This window comes from Rattus norvegicus, chromosome 11 (assembly GCF_036323735.1).
Source record: "Rattus norvegicus strain BN/NHsdMcwi chromosome 11, GRCr8, whole genome shotgun sequence".
In the NCBI taxonomy this organism is placed as follows: Eukaryota; Metazoa; Chordata; class Mammalia; order Rodentia; family Muridae; genus Rattus; species Rattus norvegicus.
The window spans coordinates 94689570-94701625 of NC_086029.1; the positions used below are offsets into that span (position 1 = coordinate 94689570).

The 12056-nt window shown below is 41.2% G+C and overlaps 1 protein-coding gene across 11 annotated transcripts in view; it reads left to right on the forward strand.

Annotated features, from left to right (window-relative positions):
- The window catches only part of Lamp3 (lysosomal-associated membrane protein 3), a 68635-nt gene that overhangs the window by 31753 nt on the left and 24826 nt on the right, over positions 1–12056 (forward strand). For 8 of the 11 annotated variants that reach the window (XM_063270465.1, XM_063270467.1, XM_039088271.2 and 5 more), the window contains one exon: positions 8503–8594. In XM_063270465.1, coding sequence (XP_063126535.1) covers positions 8549–8594 — 46 coding nt within the window. In that variant the 5' untranslated portion in view covers positions 8503–8548. Of the gene's footprint in view, positions 1–4082; positions 4143–8399; positions 8419–8452; positions 8595–12056 lie in introns of those variants that run through there. The other 3 variants (XM_063270468.1, XM_039088273.2, NM_001012015.1) reach the window with 3 other exon arrangements.

The following is a 12056-nucleotide window of genomic DNA, read 5'->3' on the forward strand; positions in this document are numbered from 1 at the left end:
CAAAATCACTGGGGAGATTGAGGTCCAGAACATTTGGATGTTGACATGTCGTGACCTCCCTAGCCCCACCCCCTGCATCATGTTTTCAGCTCTATTCTATAGAGTAGAACAGACACTGCGATGGGAAAGAACAGAATAAGATAGAGGAAATCCTGCCCCATATGTTTTCACTTTAATTTTGTTGACCTTTTTTATGTCTATGCACTAAGTTGGGATAGAAAATGTGCACTTCTCAGTGGAAACCTAGTTCTAGATCAGCTTGGGGTCCTACAGATGTCCCATTTCTCCTCACACTCACAGAGGAGCTGGAAGAGCAGTGGAGGCCCCTGGCCTTCCTTACTGAACCAGTCAGTTCCTTTTACTGTCTCTGTCACAAGTGCTGTAGGCAGAGGGAAGTGGACCCTGAGCCTCAGCAGAGCTTGGATCTGTCTTCTTTATAGGTTCAACATATTTTATTTTTTAGAGTGGACATGGACAAGGTAAGCCTTGGAATAGTTGAGCTAAGTGTCTGACAGCCTCTCTGTTCTTTGCCCCAGGCTTCCCTCTGATGTCTCTACAGAAGGGAGTCAGTAACAGAGAACCAGGCCTCCAGTTTGGGCATCCCTGCCCCCAGGGCTCTGTCTTCTAAACAGTTGGAATTCCTTAGCATTCCTATAATTGCCTGCCAACTCTTCCTTCCTTGGGATGAGAGTCACCAAGGTGGACTTGCACTCTGTCAGCAGGTGACTCTGGTTCCTGGCAGCTCAACATTGTGAACCTTTCTGGATGGTATGGACACCTGAAGACTTTTCAGGAAGACTGTTTTCCTCCATCTTCACTGATGTTCCTGGCACCAGTAGATACCAGTGTAGGACAATCACTTCATTCATGTGGCATTTCCTACAAAGGCAAGCACCCTGATCTAGGTTCCTCTGCTATCATCCCTCACCAATTTCCCAAGTATAGATTGGCTATTTATAGCTATAACAAGATCCCAAAACCCAAGTAACTTAAAGCTACAACAGATGATCACAGTTTTCTGTGGACAGCTAGGTAGTTCTGGGTGTCTTACTAGGGTCCAGGAAGGCTGCAGGCAAGCATTGCAGATCTCTGGAGCTCCACTTCGTCACATCCTGCAGAGTGGCTGGGATTTGTCTTTCGGTTCCTGGGTTACCTCAGCTCCCACCTAACCCAGAGTGCAGAAAGCACTTTAGATTTTCTTTTAAGATTATTTCTTTCATTTTTGAGATTATAATTTAATTGCATCATTCCTTCTTCTTGTTCCCCCTTCTAAATCCTAAATCCTCCCATATAACGTTCCATACTCTGTTTCAAATTCTTGACCCTGTTTTTAATTAACTGCTATTGCATTATATATATACATATACATACATACATACATACATACATATATACATACATACATACATACATATATATATATATAAAAAACGCAGTCTGTCTGTATACTTGTATATAAACATTCCAGAGCTGACCATTTGGTATTAGATAACCAACTGGTTTGTTCTTCCCTGGAAAAGACTGTTTTCTCCTGCTCCCAGCATTTCTTTTTAAAAATTTTTGTTGTTGTTTTTAATATAATTTGCTTTTCCCCCCTTTTATTGGATATTTTTATTTACATTTCAAATGTTATTCCCTTTCCTGGTTTCCAAGAGATAAGCCCCCTATCTAATCCCCTTCCCCTTCTTCTATAAGGGTGTTCCCCTCCCCATCCATCTCCCCCCCCACGTTCTCCTACACTGGGGGTCCAGCTGTGGCAGGACCAAGGGCTTCTCCTTCCGTTGGTATCCAAGGAGGCCATCCTCTGCCACATATGCAGCTGGAGCCATGGGTCAGACCATGTATAGTCTTTGGATGGTAGTTTAGTCCCTGGGAGCTCTGGTTGGTTGGCATTGTTGTTCTTATGGGGCTGCAAGCCTCTTCAGCTCTTTCAATCCTTTCTCTAATTCCTCCAATGGGGATTCCATTCTCAGTTCAATGGTTGGCTGCTAGCATTCGCCTCTGTATTTGACATGCTCAGGAGACAGCTATATCCGGCTCCTGTCAGCATGCACTTCTCGGTGCGGGCAGAAACCTGAAGGGTCCTGCCCCTGACTGCTCCTAAGTCCCTGTGCCCAGAGGGCTCAGATGGCACTAGGTGGTTTCCTCTTGGGTCAGGGATCTGGGCAGTTAGTAGTTGTCTTTCTGAGCTCTAAGAATTGTCTGCACTTCTGAGAGTCCAGCTCTCTCCCTCTGGGATTTAGGTGTAGGGAACTGTGGGACCAATTCAGTTCAGTTCTGGCTGCAGGCAGAAACCAGCAGGTTCTTGCTGCTGACTCTAAAATTTTGTTTTATTGGATATTCTATGTATTTACATTTCTAATGTTATCCAGTGTCTTCCTCTCCCACCCCCCTCCCCCTGCTTCTATGAAGATGTTCCTGCTCCTACTAACCCACTCCCACCCACCTACTCCCACTTCAATACCATGATATTCCCTACACTGGGGAAAGCAGCCTTCCCAGGACCAAGGGCTTCTTCTCCTATTGATGCTAGACAATGCCATCCTCTGCTACATATGTGGCTGGAGCCGTGTTTGAGGCCTGCCTGGACTCACCGCATTTCTTTGTTGTCTGTAGCTCTTTATGTAGGGTTGGCACCTCCTCAGTTTTCCTCTATCCACCTCAACACGTGTATTGTTACAATCTGTGTTCAACTTGTCTTAGCAGTCATGTTGGTGAGACGTTATGGGTGTAGCTTCTGACATTACCAGGAGACAGTCTCACAGCACATTCTCTGATCAATCTTTCTGTTGTCTTCTACAAAGTTCCTTGAGCTTTAGGTGCAGTTTTTTAGATGTATCAGTTGGGGCTGGGCTCCACAACTCTACATTCTGGTTTTCTCTATGTCTCCATCTATTGCAAAGAGAAGAGGATGAAAACTATATTCAACTGTGGGTATAAGGACAAATATTTAGAATATACTTAAGTAGTATGTTGCTTTAATAAAGCAGCAGTGGTAGTTTTCCCCCTAAGATCTGTGATTTTAATAACTCTGAGTAGTTGCCTAGCTTTCTGACACCAGACACAATTTCCCTCTTGATGAGTGGGTCTTATGTCCAGTTAGAAAGGTGTTGGTTATTGCCAAGGACTGTGTACCACTATTGCACCCTTAAGGTATTATGTCATGCTGGTTGGTGTGGTTCATAGGCATCAGAGGACTATTGGTTACTTTTGGTAACATTAGTTCTCAGGGAGGAGGTTTTCTAGTTAGTTCCAGTTCAGGGATCTCTGGGCCTTGTGTCTGAACACTATAGAGTCTTCTTTAGGACAGTCAACCGTCCTGGGAGCCCTTCTTGTCCCAGATCAAACAGAGAGAAATGCCATCACACTGAAAGGTTGTGTGGAAGTTAGAGGTAGTGGGGCTGTTTACCTGAGACAACATTGCTTGCTACACTCTGCTGTTGGAAGAGGGACCAACCAACCTCCTCCCACGGGCCCAATTCCTTACTTGGCTCCCCAAGGAAGCTGCTTATGCAGGTATCTTCTCACCATGAAAGCCTGGAGAGTTGGTGAAGAAGCAGAAACTATGGAAAAGGAGAATACTCTGAATGACACTTTCTTCTTGCCTTTCTCATGTCCTTTCTTGTTTCCCCACATTCATCACAGGCCTCTCTCTCCTCAGAATCTGTTCTTCTCTTTTCAGGATTCTCCCCCCATTAACACCTGGCCCAATTAGGAGGCTGACTTTTACGTGTAGCCTAGCTCCACCTTGTTGACAGTGTTGGGTTCTGGTCAGAATAAGGAATCCTGATGGGAAGAAACTCCAGTGACAAACATGGGACCCAGTAGGCCTTGTCTGGGACAAGGCATTCCTCCATTGCTACTATCAGAGTTCACTCTTCTCTGCATATCTCATTTAGTGGATCTTTTGAATAATAGGTGAGAAACCAACAGCTTCAAATCTGTTCCCCTGGAGAGGAGACAAAGTACCAAAGGTGATGAAGGAAAGGATATAGGAAAAATGAGTGTAGAAGAGAGAAAACCTAGATGCTGGATAGTCAGGTTAGTGGATCTCTGACTTTCTTCTTGATGTTTCAGGGCCACCTGCATCACAGAGGAGTGCTTCACGGTGTCTGGCTCTCCCACTCCTGTGTGTGGCAGAGGTAAAGACTGGCGTCCTGGTGTAGGTGGTGTCAGTGAGGGCAGGACATAAGAAACCCTGCCCTTGACTCTGATGGCAGATGGCCACCATCCCTGTCTGGGTGTAGGTTGTTCTTAGGAGAGGGAGGCAGCAGTGTGGTCTTGGCTACAGGCAGTTAAGGTGGAGAATAGATTCTCCATTCTGCTCTGGGAAGAGCAGCCGAGGTTGTACATTCTGAGAAGCTCAGGCAGGGGCCTCTTGGCTGTGAGTTTTGTCATGTGGGGCCAGATAAATCGTTGCTGTATCTGGACTGTGCAGTGAAGGGTGTTTAGTAGAACTTTTAGCCTCTCCACTAATGCTCCATAACATGTCTCCCCATCTTCCACCTGCTTATAAAGTACGACAATCAAATTGCCTATGTACATTGCCAGATTTCTCTGGGATGGAATGAAAATCAGTTAACTCTCCTGTTTATGCCGAGAACTTGCCCGGGTTGACCTTATGCAGGTCATGTACACTCAATTATAGCTGCTGTGAGTACATGTGTACAACGGTGCTGCCAAGTCTGGCAAATACTGATTCTCTGCAGATGGTGCTCTCTTGGATTCTTCCAACCTCTTTCCCCTCTTCCGCGATGATCCCTGAGCCTTAAGTATGTGTGCATGTCTGACATAGATGTCCCATTAAGAGCTGAGCACTCTGTGGGCTTTCATTTTCTGTAGTTTGACTAGTCTATGTAGTAATTACCATCTACCACAAAAAGAAGTTTCTCTTATGATGATTGAGTGAAGAACTAGTCTTTCAGTATAAAGATAAAAGCTCAGAGGCTGTTTATTACTGTGTCTATGTGGCAGAATGATAATACCAGGCTATTCGCGAGGGCCTACAACTTACTTGGCCATAGATTTTTTAGCCATAACAGGCATGGCTTGAACTACAACCAAAAAGTATTTGGTTACTTGTATAACATCTATCTCGCTATTGCACCAGAGTACATAACTTGTTATTGTTGCTGGCAGTTCACAGTTCACAGGGTTTTGGTAACTTTTCTTCCCAAGTAGTGTGCACCTTCCAACACGGAAATCTAGCTGTTAGGAATAAAGATTCTAGATTTTGGCTACCAGCCTAATTTCTCCATGTCCTTGATTTCTGCATTTGATGATGTGGTGCCTTTAGCGATGATTATATCAAGTTCTAGGCAATAGCTTATAATTTTGGTGGGGGCTGTATATGGAACCTCACTGACCAACAGTTTGAAAAGAGGTAATCTGTACCTGGTGCTGGGGTTTTTATTTGATATTCTGTGCTATCTTAGAGAGTGAGAGACTGGGTCTGGCATAGACTTTTGAAATCTCAAAGCATAGATACAGAGAACTACTTCCTCCAACAAAGCCACATCTATTCCAAAAAGCCATACCTTCTAAGTATTCTCAAGTAGTGCTACTCTCTAGTGACTACATATCAATGTATGGGGGCCATTATTATTTAAAACAGCACAAGAGGATTAAGTTCTACATAGAATATTCTCCCTAGCATTGTAATTTTCCTGATCCATAAAATCTCTAGCTTCTACCGTTCATCCATCTTATGAGAAATGCTTGAACAAGCCAATCAAACTTTTGATACCCTTATTTTTTTAGATATTCATTCAGTAGGCTTGATCCAGTTTTATGTTCCTTCCATTATCTCACACATATTCCTCAGACTTCTGCTTAAAAGAATTAGTAAATTTACTAAGCTCTTTAGTGGTATAGCAACAAACTTCATCATGGACTACAGTTTCTGTCTTATTTAGTAAGAGGAACTTGCTTAGCCTTATTGGTCTAGAAGTAACTGTTGGTGGGCATTGAGGGACATCAGTATTGCTACACATGGCGCCTCCTTCAGAAAATGTCTCTCCTAGATTAGAAGAAATGAAGGAATAAGTCCCTGGGTCAATGGTGGGATAGGCAATATTACATGTTAGGGGAAGTGGCAATGAGGACGCACGAACTGTTAAGGGTAGAAAGACTTCTTCCTCAGATGAAGAAAAACTCTTAAGAATCTGAGGGTTCAAAGTCCTCAGCTTCATTAGGCTCCTCTCCCACACATTTCCACCCACACTTGCAGGATCCCAGTCATTACCAATAAGTGTTCTTATTCTACTCTTATTCCACTCTTTGAAGCTGGGAGTGGAATTTTCACAGCCAACCTCATGATGGGAGTTTGGGTTTCATTTTCTGCAACTTGAATTCTATGGCCTCTGGAGAGAAGATGTTCTTTCATGGCATACTTAGAAACCTTTACACTTTTATGCTAATCCAGAGCCAGTTGATGGTTCTCTGTGAGCTTCTGTTTCTTTGTTGCATAGTTTATCCAGAGCTTATAGAAACAACAGTCACTATTTCCCTTATTTTACAACAAATTGTCTAAAGTCACTGAATTTCTTGTCCCTCAGAGTTATCCCTTTAAACATTGTTAACCATAGGCTTCCAGTGCTATCCATGCTACTATGGCACTCTTCAATCTATAGGCATTGCCAAATTGCAGACTTTCAGATACTTAGATACTTTTCTTCCTCAGAATTTTGTTTCCATAAAACCACTCATCTTAATACAAACTATATCAGCTAGGGTTCATGAAAGGGACAGAAATGAGAGAGTGAAAAAATACAGAATTTTAAAGTAGCTTTCAGGCTTTGTAGCCCAACAATGGCTGTCTATAGACAGAAAGATCAATAATCCAATAGTTGTTCAGTTCCAATAGTTGCTCAGATCATGAGTCTGGAGGACTTCACAGTCCTAGACTAGAGTACTAGAGTTCGGGAGAACTAGATAACTGCCTGTCTTCAGCCTTCATGAAATTAGCCTGAGAACAGATTTGTAGAGCATTTTTGTGGTTAATCATTGAGGTGGGGATACTAAATCAATGACACCTCTGGTCAGGTTATATGAAAGAGGAAGCTGAGAAAGCCATGGGAACAAGCCAGTAAGTAGCATTCTCCCATGTTTCTGCTTTCATGTTCCTGCCTTGAGTTTGTGCCAGTTTCCATCAGGGTTGAATTGTGACCTGGGAGCTACCAGCTGAAATTAATCCTTTCCTCTTCTAGTTGCTTTGACCACGGTGTTTATTACAGGAATTGAACCAAACTATGATAATGTATTCTTCTCTCTTTTTTTTTTTTCGGAGCTGGGGACCGAACCTAGGGCCTTGCGCTTCCTAGGCAAGCACTCTACCACTGAGCTAAATCCCCAACCCCCCCCCCCCCTTTTTTAAAAGATTTATTTCTTATATTTATATATACTGTGTACACTGTAGCTGTCTTCAGACACACCAGAATGTGTATTCTTCTCAAATGCATAGCTAATCTTTAGTAAGTTGACCCATTGTGTTATGTGTGGGTCATTCCTCTCCACTAACAGATTAACAAGCAAAAGACTCCCTTGCCTTGAAATGTGACTGTATTTGGAGACAGAGTCTTTGAAAAGTAAAATGAGTCTGTAAGCATAGGCATAAGAAGTCAAGAGCAGGACACAGGCATGCACAGTGGATGACCATAGACTCCAGTCTACTAGACTTAGAAGAAATAAGCCTAGTGAGACTGATCTCAGACTTTAGACTATCTGAATTTTAGGAAAGTAAGTTGTCTCATCCATGGTACTTCATTGTAAAATCTAGAAAACTAATACAGTCACAGTCTTGGTCAGAAAAGAAGTCTCAAAAATTGTAAGATTTAAGTTCTAGAATTGTTTTTAATCATAAAGCTAAATTAGAAGTCAATTTAAGATATCAGCAAAATTTCTCTCTCTCTATATATATATACAAATTAAATAATACATATATAGGACTGATTAAAATAGAAAAATACATTTACTCCCAAAACTTCTTTAACTCTGCTGTAGCCTCTTGGTTTTTCATAAATATTCTGTAGTATGCACACACACACACACACACACACACACACACACACACACACACACTCCAAAGTGAGGAAACTATGAACATCACACTGGCAAGCCTTGCACAGAGAGTGTTCTAGAACTACTTCACAACTTTGTGCATGAGAAACTGGCTGGCAAGAGTTTACAGAAATGGCCTAAAGCTATTACACAAAGAGGGGATCCATCTCATAAGAGAAGGAGCTCCCCCAGATCAAATAATTTCTGTTGCTCTTCACCTTAAACAGCCCCGCCCACACCTTTACCTCTTCCAAACACTCCAGGAAGAGGTAAGTGTTTCCTTTCCCACTATGAATGTCTGTGGTTTCCTCATGGTGCAGCGCAATGCTTAGCTTTATTAGCTACCTCCCACGATATGAGGTCAGTTTCTCTGACACAAGTGGATGAGCTTGATGTTCCTTGGTGTTCTGTGGATCTGCTCTGAAATTGATTCCATTCTTACAGTTCAGAAGACCCAAGCACACAACAGCAGTAACTAACCTCACCTGTCATGCCTGGGCAGACCTCTGCAGTAGCTGTACTCCTGTGTCTGGCTGGTAAGTGAGGTGGCCATTCTTTATCTAGTTCTCTTAAATCTAAATGCACGCGTGTGTCCTGGACCAAAGGTGAGGCAGGGCTGGGTATAGGGCTGTCAATGTGGTTTCTTCTACTACAGGTATGTAGTGTGAGAACATTTAAACTGTGTTATCTTATGTAGGTAGAGCACATCTTCTACTGTTTCCAAGGCCTTTATGGTTTGAGTAGGATTTCTGTGAGTTAGAGTAAGTATCAATCCCAGAAGACATTGCCTATGGCACCCATATAAGTGGGGATGCCGTATCATTTTGAGTTTATAAAAATTCCTTTGGTTTAATAGAACTAGGCCAGGGCTTAGGAATTGGAGCTATCGCTGGTTGCATACTTCATTCTCTGTTTTTCTAAAATGTTGTTTATTTTGTATAAAGAGTGACACGTAAAGATATATCAAAAGTCATCTGACCAGTTACACCATTTCACAAAGATGTAAAGTGAAGCATCAAAAATGCTATTAAAATAGTGCTGTTGAACATCAACTCAGAGAGATAGCCTGGGAAGCCAAGCTTAAAATGACTGTGTAAGTACCTACTCTCACTAGAGTATTCTATACATAAGATAATGAGTTCTACCGGGTTCTTGTTCTATTCTGCTAGCAAGTACACCAGCAAATTTCCAGTTCCTTCTAGAACTACTGAATTGAGCTTGTGAGACGCTGGGCTCTACACTGCACTGCTTACATAAAGTGGAGGACATGGTGGCCTCGGTTGCTGCATGAATGCTGTGGAAGCTGTGTGGTCATGACAGCTGCCTTAATCCAAGTAGTTTTTGTTTGTGCCATGCTTTCAGAATCATAATTTCATGCTCTCAGAAGTACAGAAAAGAAATGACTTAATTTGGAAGTGTAGTACAATGGTAGTGTTAGCTTAGCATTGGATCCACTCAGTAGCACTATGGGAAGATCTTCCCACAACTTAATGTTTTAAGCTATAAGAGAAAGTAAAAATTGCTGCCTATGCATACTCTCGTGCCTCTAGAAGCAAAAGTAGGAGCGAAGGTTCTTTACTACAGTAAACACAGGTTTAGCTTATAATCAAACTTTCATTGCTAAGGAAGATGAGGCATCACTTTGAATATTTATGTGTGTTTAATACATTAGTAAGTATTTTGTCTCTGGTATTACAATTTCATGTTCTTTTCTAAGTGTTGCACTAAACACACACATTTGTTTATTTATGCGTATTGGCTAGTACTTACACATGAGGGATGAAAATTTTCTTCTGAGATTAGGTGACATCACTTTTTCATTTTTTATTATATTTTCATTATTTAAAACAATTTTAAACTTAAACATGTTTTGATTATATTCCTTCTGTCTTTCAAGACATTCCAGATCCTTTCCCTCTCCCTATCCACACAATTTTAAGTCCTTAAAAATAAATCTAACAAAAACCCAATACAACAACCTCCAATTAAGGAAACAAAGTAAAACCTCACCCAAAGCCCCTAAACAATAAAGAACCAACAACAAAACCCCCACCAAACTGTAGCCAAGTATAAATACACTAAAAAACTGTGGAATGCATATGTTGGTCAATTACTGCTGAACATGAGGACTGTCCTAACATGGTTGAAATACTCAGTGTCACTCATTTGGAGAAAACTGACTTTCCCTTTTTCAGAAGGTATAAGTAACAATACAGTTGTTAACCTTTACCATAGAGGCTAGCTTTTCACAAACAAACAAACAAACAAACAAACAAATAAAAACAAAATATAATTAAAGTAAAAACTGTCACAGTGAAGTTGGACAAGACTAATCAATGAAGAAAAAGAGCAAGAGAAGGCACAAGAATTAAAGACCCACTTGTTCTCATACTCAGAAATTTAATAAGATCACTAAACTGGATCCACGATGTACATGCAAAGGACATGATACAGACTCACGCAGGTCCTATGTATCCTGCTTCGGTCTGTGAGTTCACATGAGCTTTGCTCATGCTGATTTAGAGGGCCTTGTTTGCTTGGTGTCCTCCATTCTCTCTGACTTAAACTCTTTTCACTTCCTCTTCCACAGGGTTCCTTGAGCCCTGAGGGGAGGGATTCGATAGAGACATCCAATTTAGGACTGAATCTTCCAAGCTTCCTCACCCTTTGCACATCATATGGATGTGGGTTTCTGCATTTGTTTTCATCTGCTTCTGGAAGTTTTTCTGATGATGACTGAGCAGGCCAATGATCTATGAGTATATCACAGTGTCACCGGAATCATTTTATTACTACATTTTCTATTTTAGAACAATAGTAATTGCTTCTACTAGGTTTTTGTGCTGACTAATACTTTGTTCTTGGTCACTCAAGCAATGTTCCATCTCATGGAGTGAGCGGTAAGTCAAATAAGATGTTGGTTTATTTATTCCATATTCAAGTTTTGGGCCACCATTTTCCTAGCATGTATTATAGCGTGGGAGGACAGCATTGTTGATCTAAGGATTGTGACTGGGTTGGTGGTTATGTTTCTATTTTAGTTTACTGTGCAGAGTAGTGTGATATACAAATGATGCTGGTCCATAGGGGTGAAAGATCTACGTATGCACTAGTTGGACTTCTGTGTGTTCAGTATGTTATGTTGATTTTATCTCCAGGAATGGGGATTGTTTGGAATTTCCCATTTGCCTTCATATATGTGTTTGATTTTGGAAGTTTTTATTTTCATCTTACCCCTTGGGAATTTTAACTGTCTCTCCCCAAATTCCCTCTCCTCACATGATCTTCCTCTTCCAGCCCTCTCTCAAACCCATCCATCTCACCCATCCAACTATCTATTCTACTTTTCTTCCCAAATAAGATTTATCTGTTATATCTAGTTCCTTGCTCCTTGCTCTGTACCTATCCTTTATGGTTCTGTGGTTTGTAGCTTGGTTATCCCTGACTTAACAACTAATATCTACATATAAGCAAATAATACCACATTTTTCTTTCTGGGCATGGGATACCTCCCCCAGGATAATATTTTTCAAGTTCTACCCATTTACCTGTGAATTTCATGACTTCATGTTTTAAAAAATGGCAGGATAATACTCTTTTTTTTGGTAAATGTACCATATTTTCCTTATCCATTTTTTTTTGGTTGGGAAACATCTAGGTTGTTTCCAATTTCTAGCTATTATGAATAGAGCAGCAATAAACATTGTTTTGCAAGTATCTCTGTGGTGGGATGAAGAAAAAGTACCTTTGGCTTAAAGCCTCCATGTAATAAATTTCCACTAACTGAGAAGTTTTAAGGGTAAGAAATGTAACTCAGTAGTATAGTGCTTGGCCAACATATGCAAAGTCTTGAGTTTGATCCTCAGTAACAAAAGTGCCAAAAAGCCTTGCTGATACCTATTAATAGAAAATAACTAGCCACTTAAAATGTATTGAATGGAAGAAGGAGACCTAAAAGTACTTATAGACTATACTGACAGTTATGAACCTGAGGATTT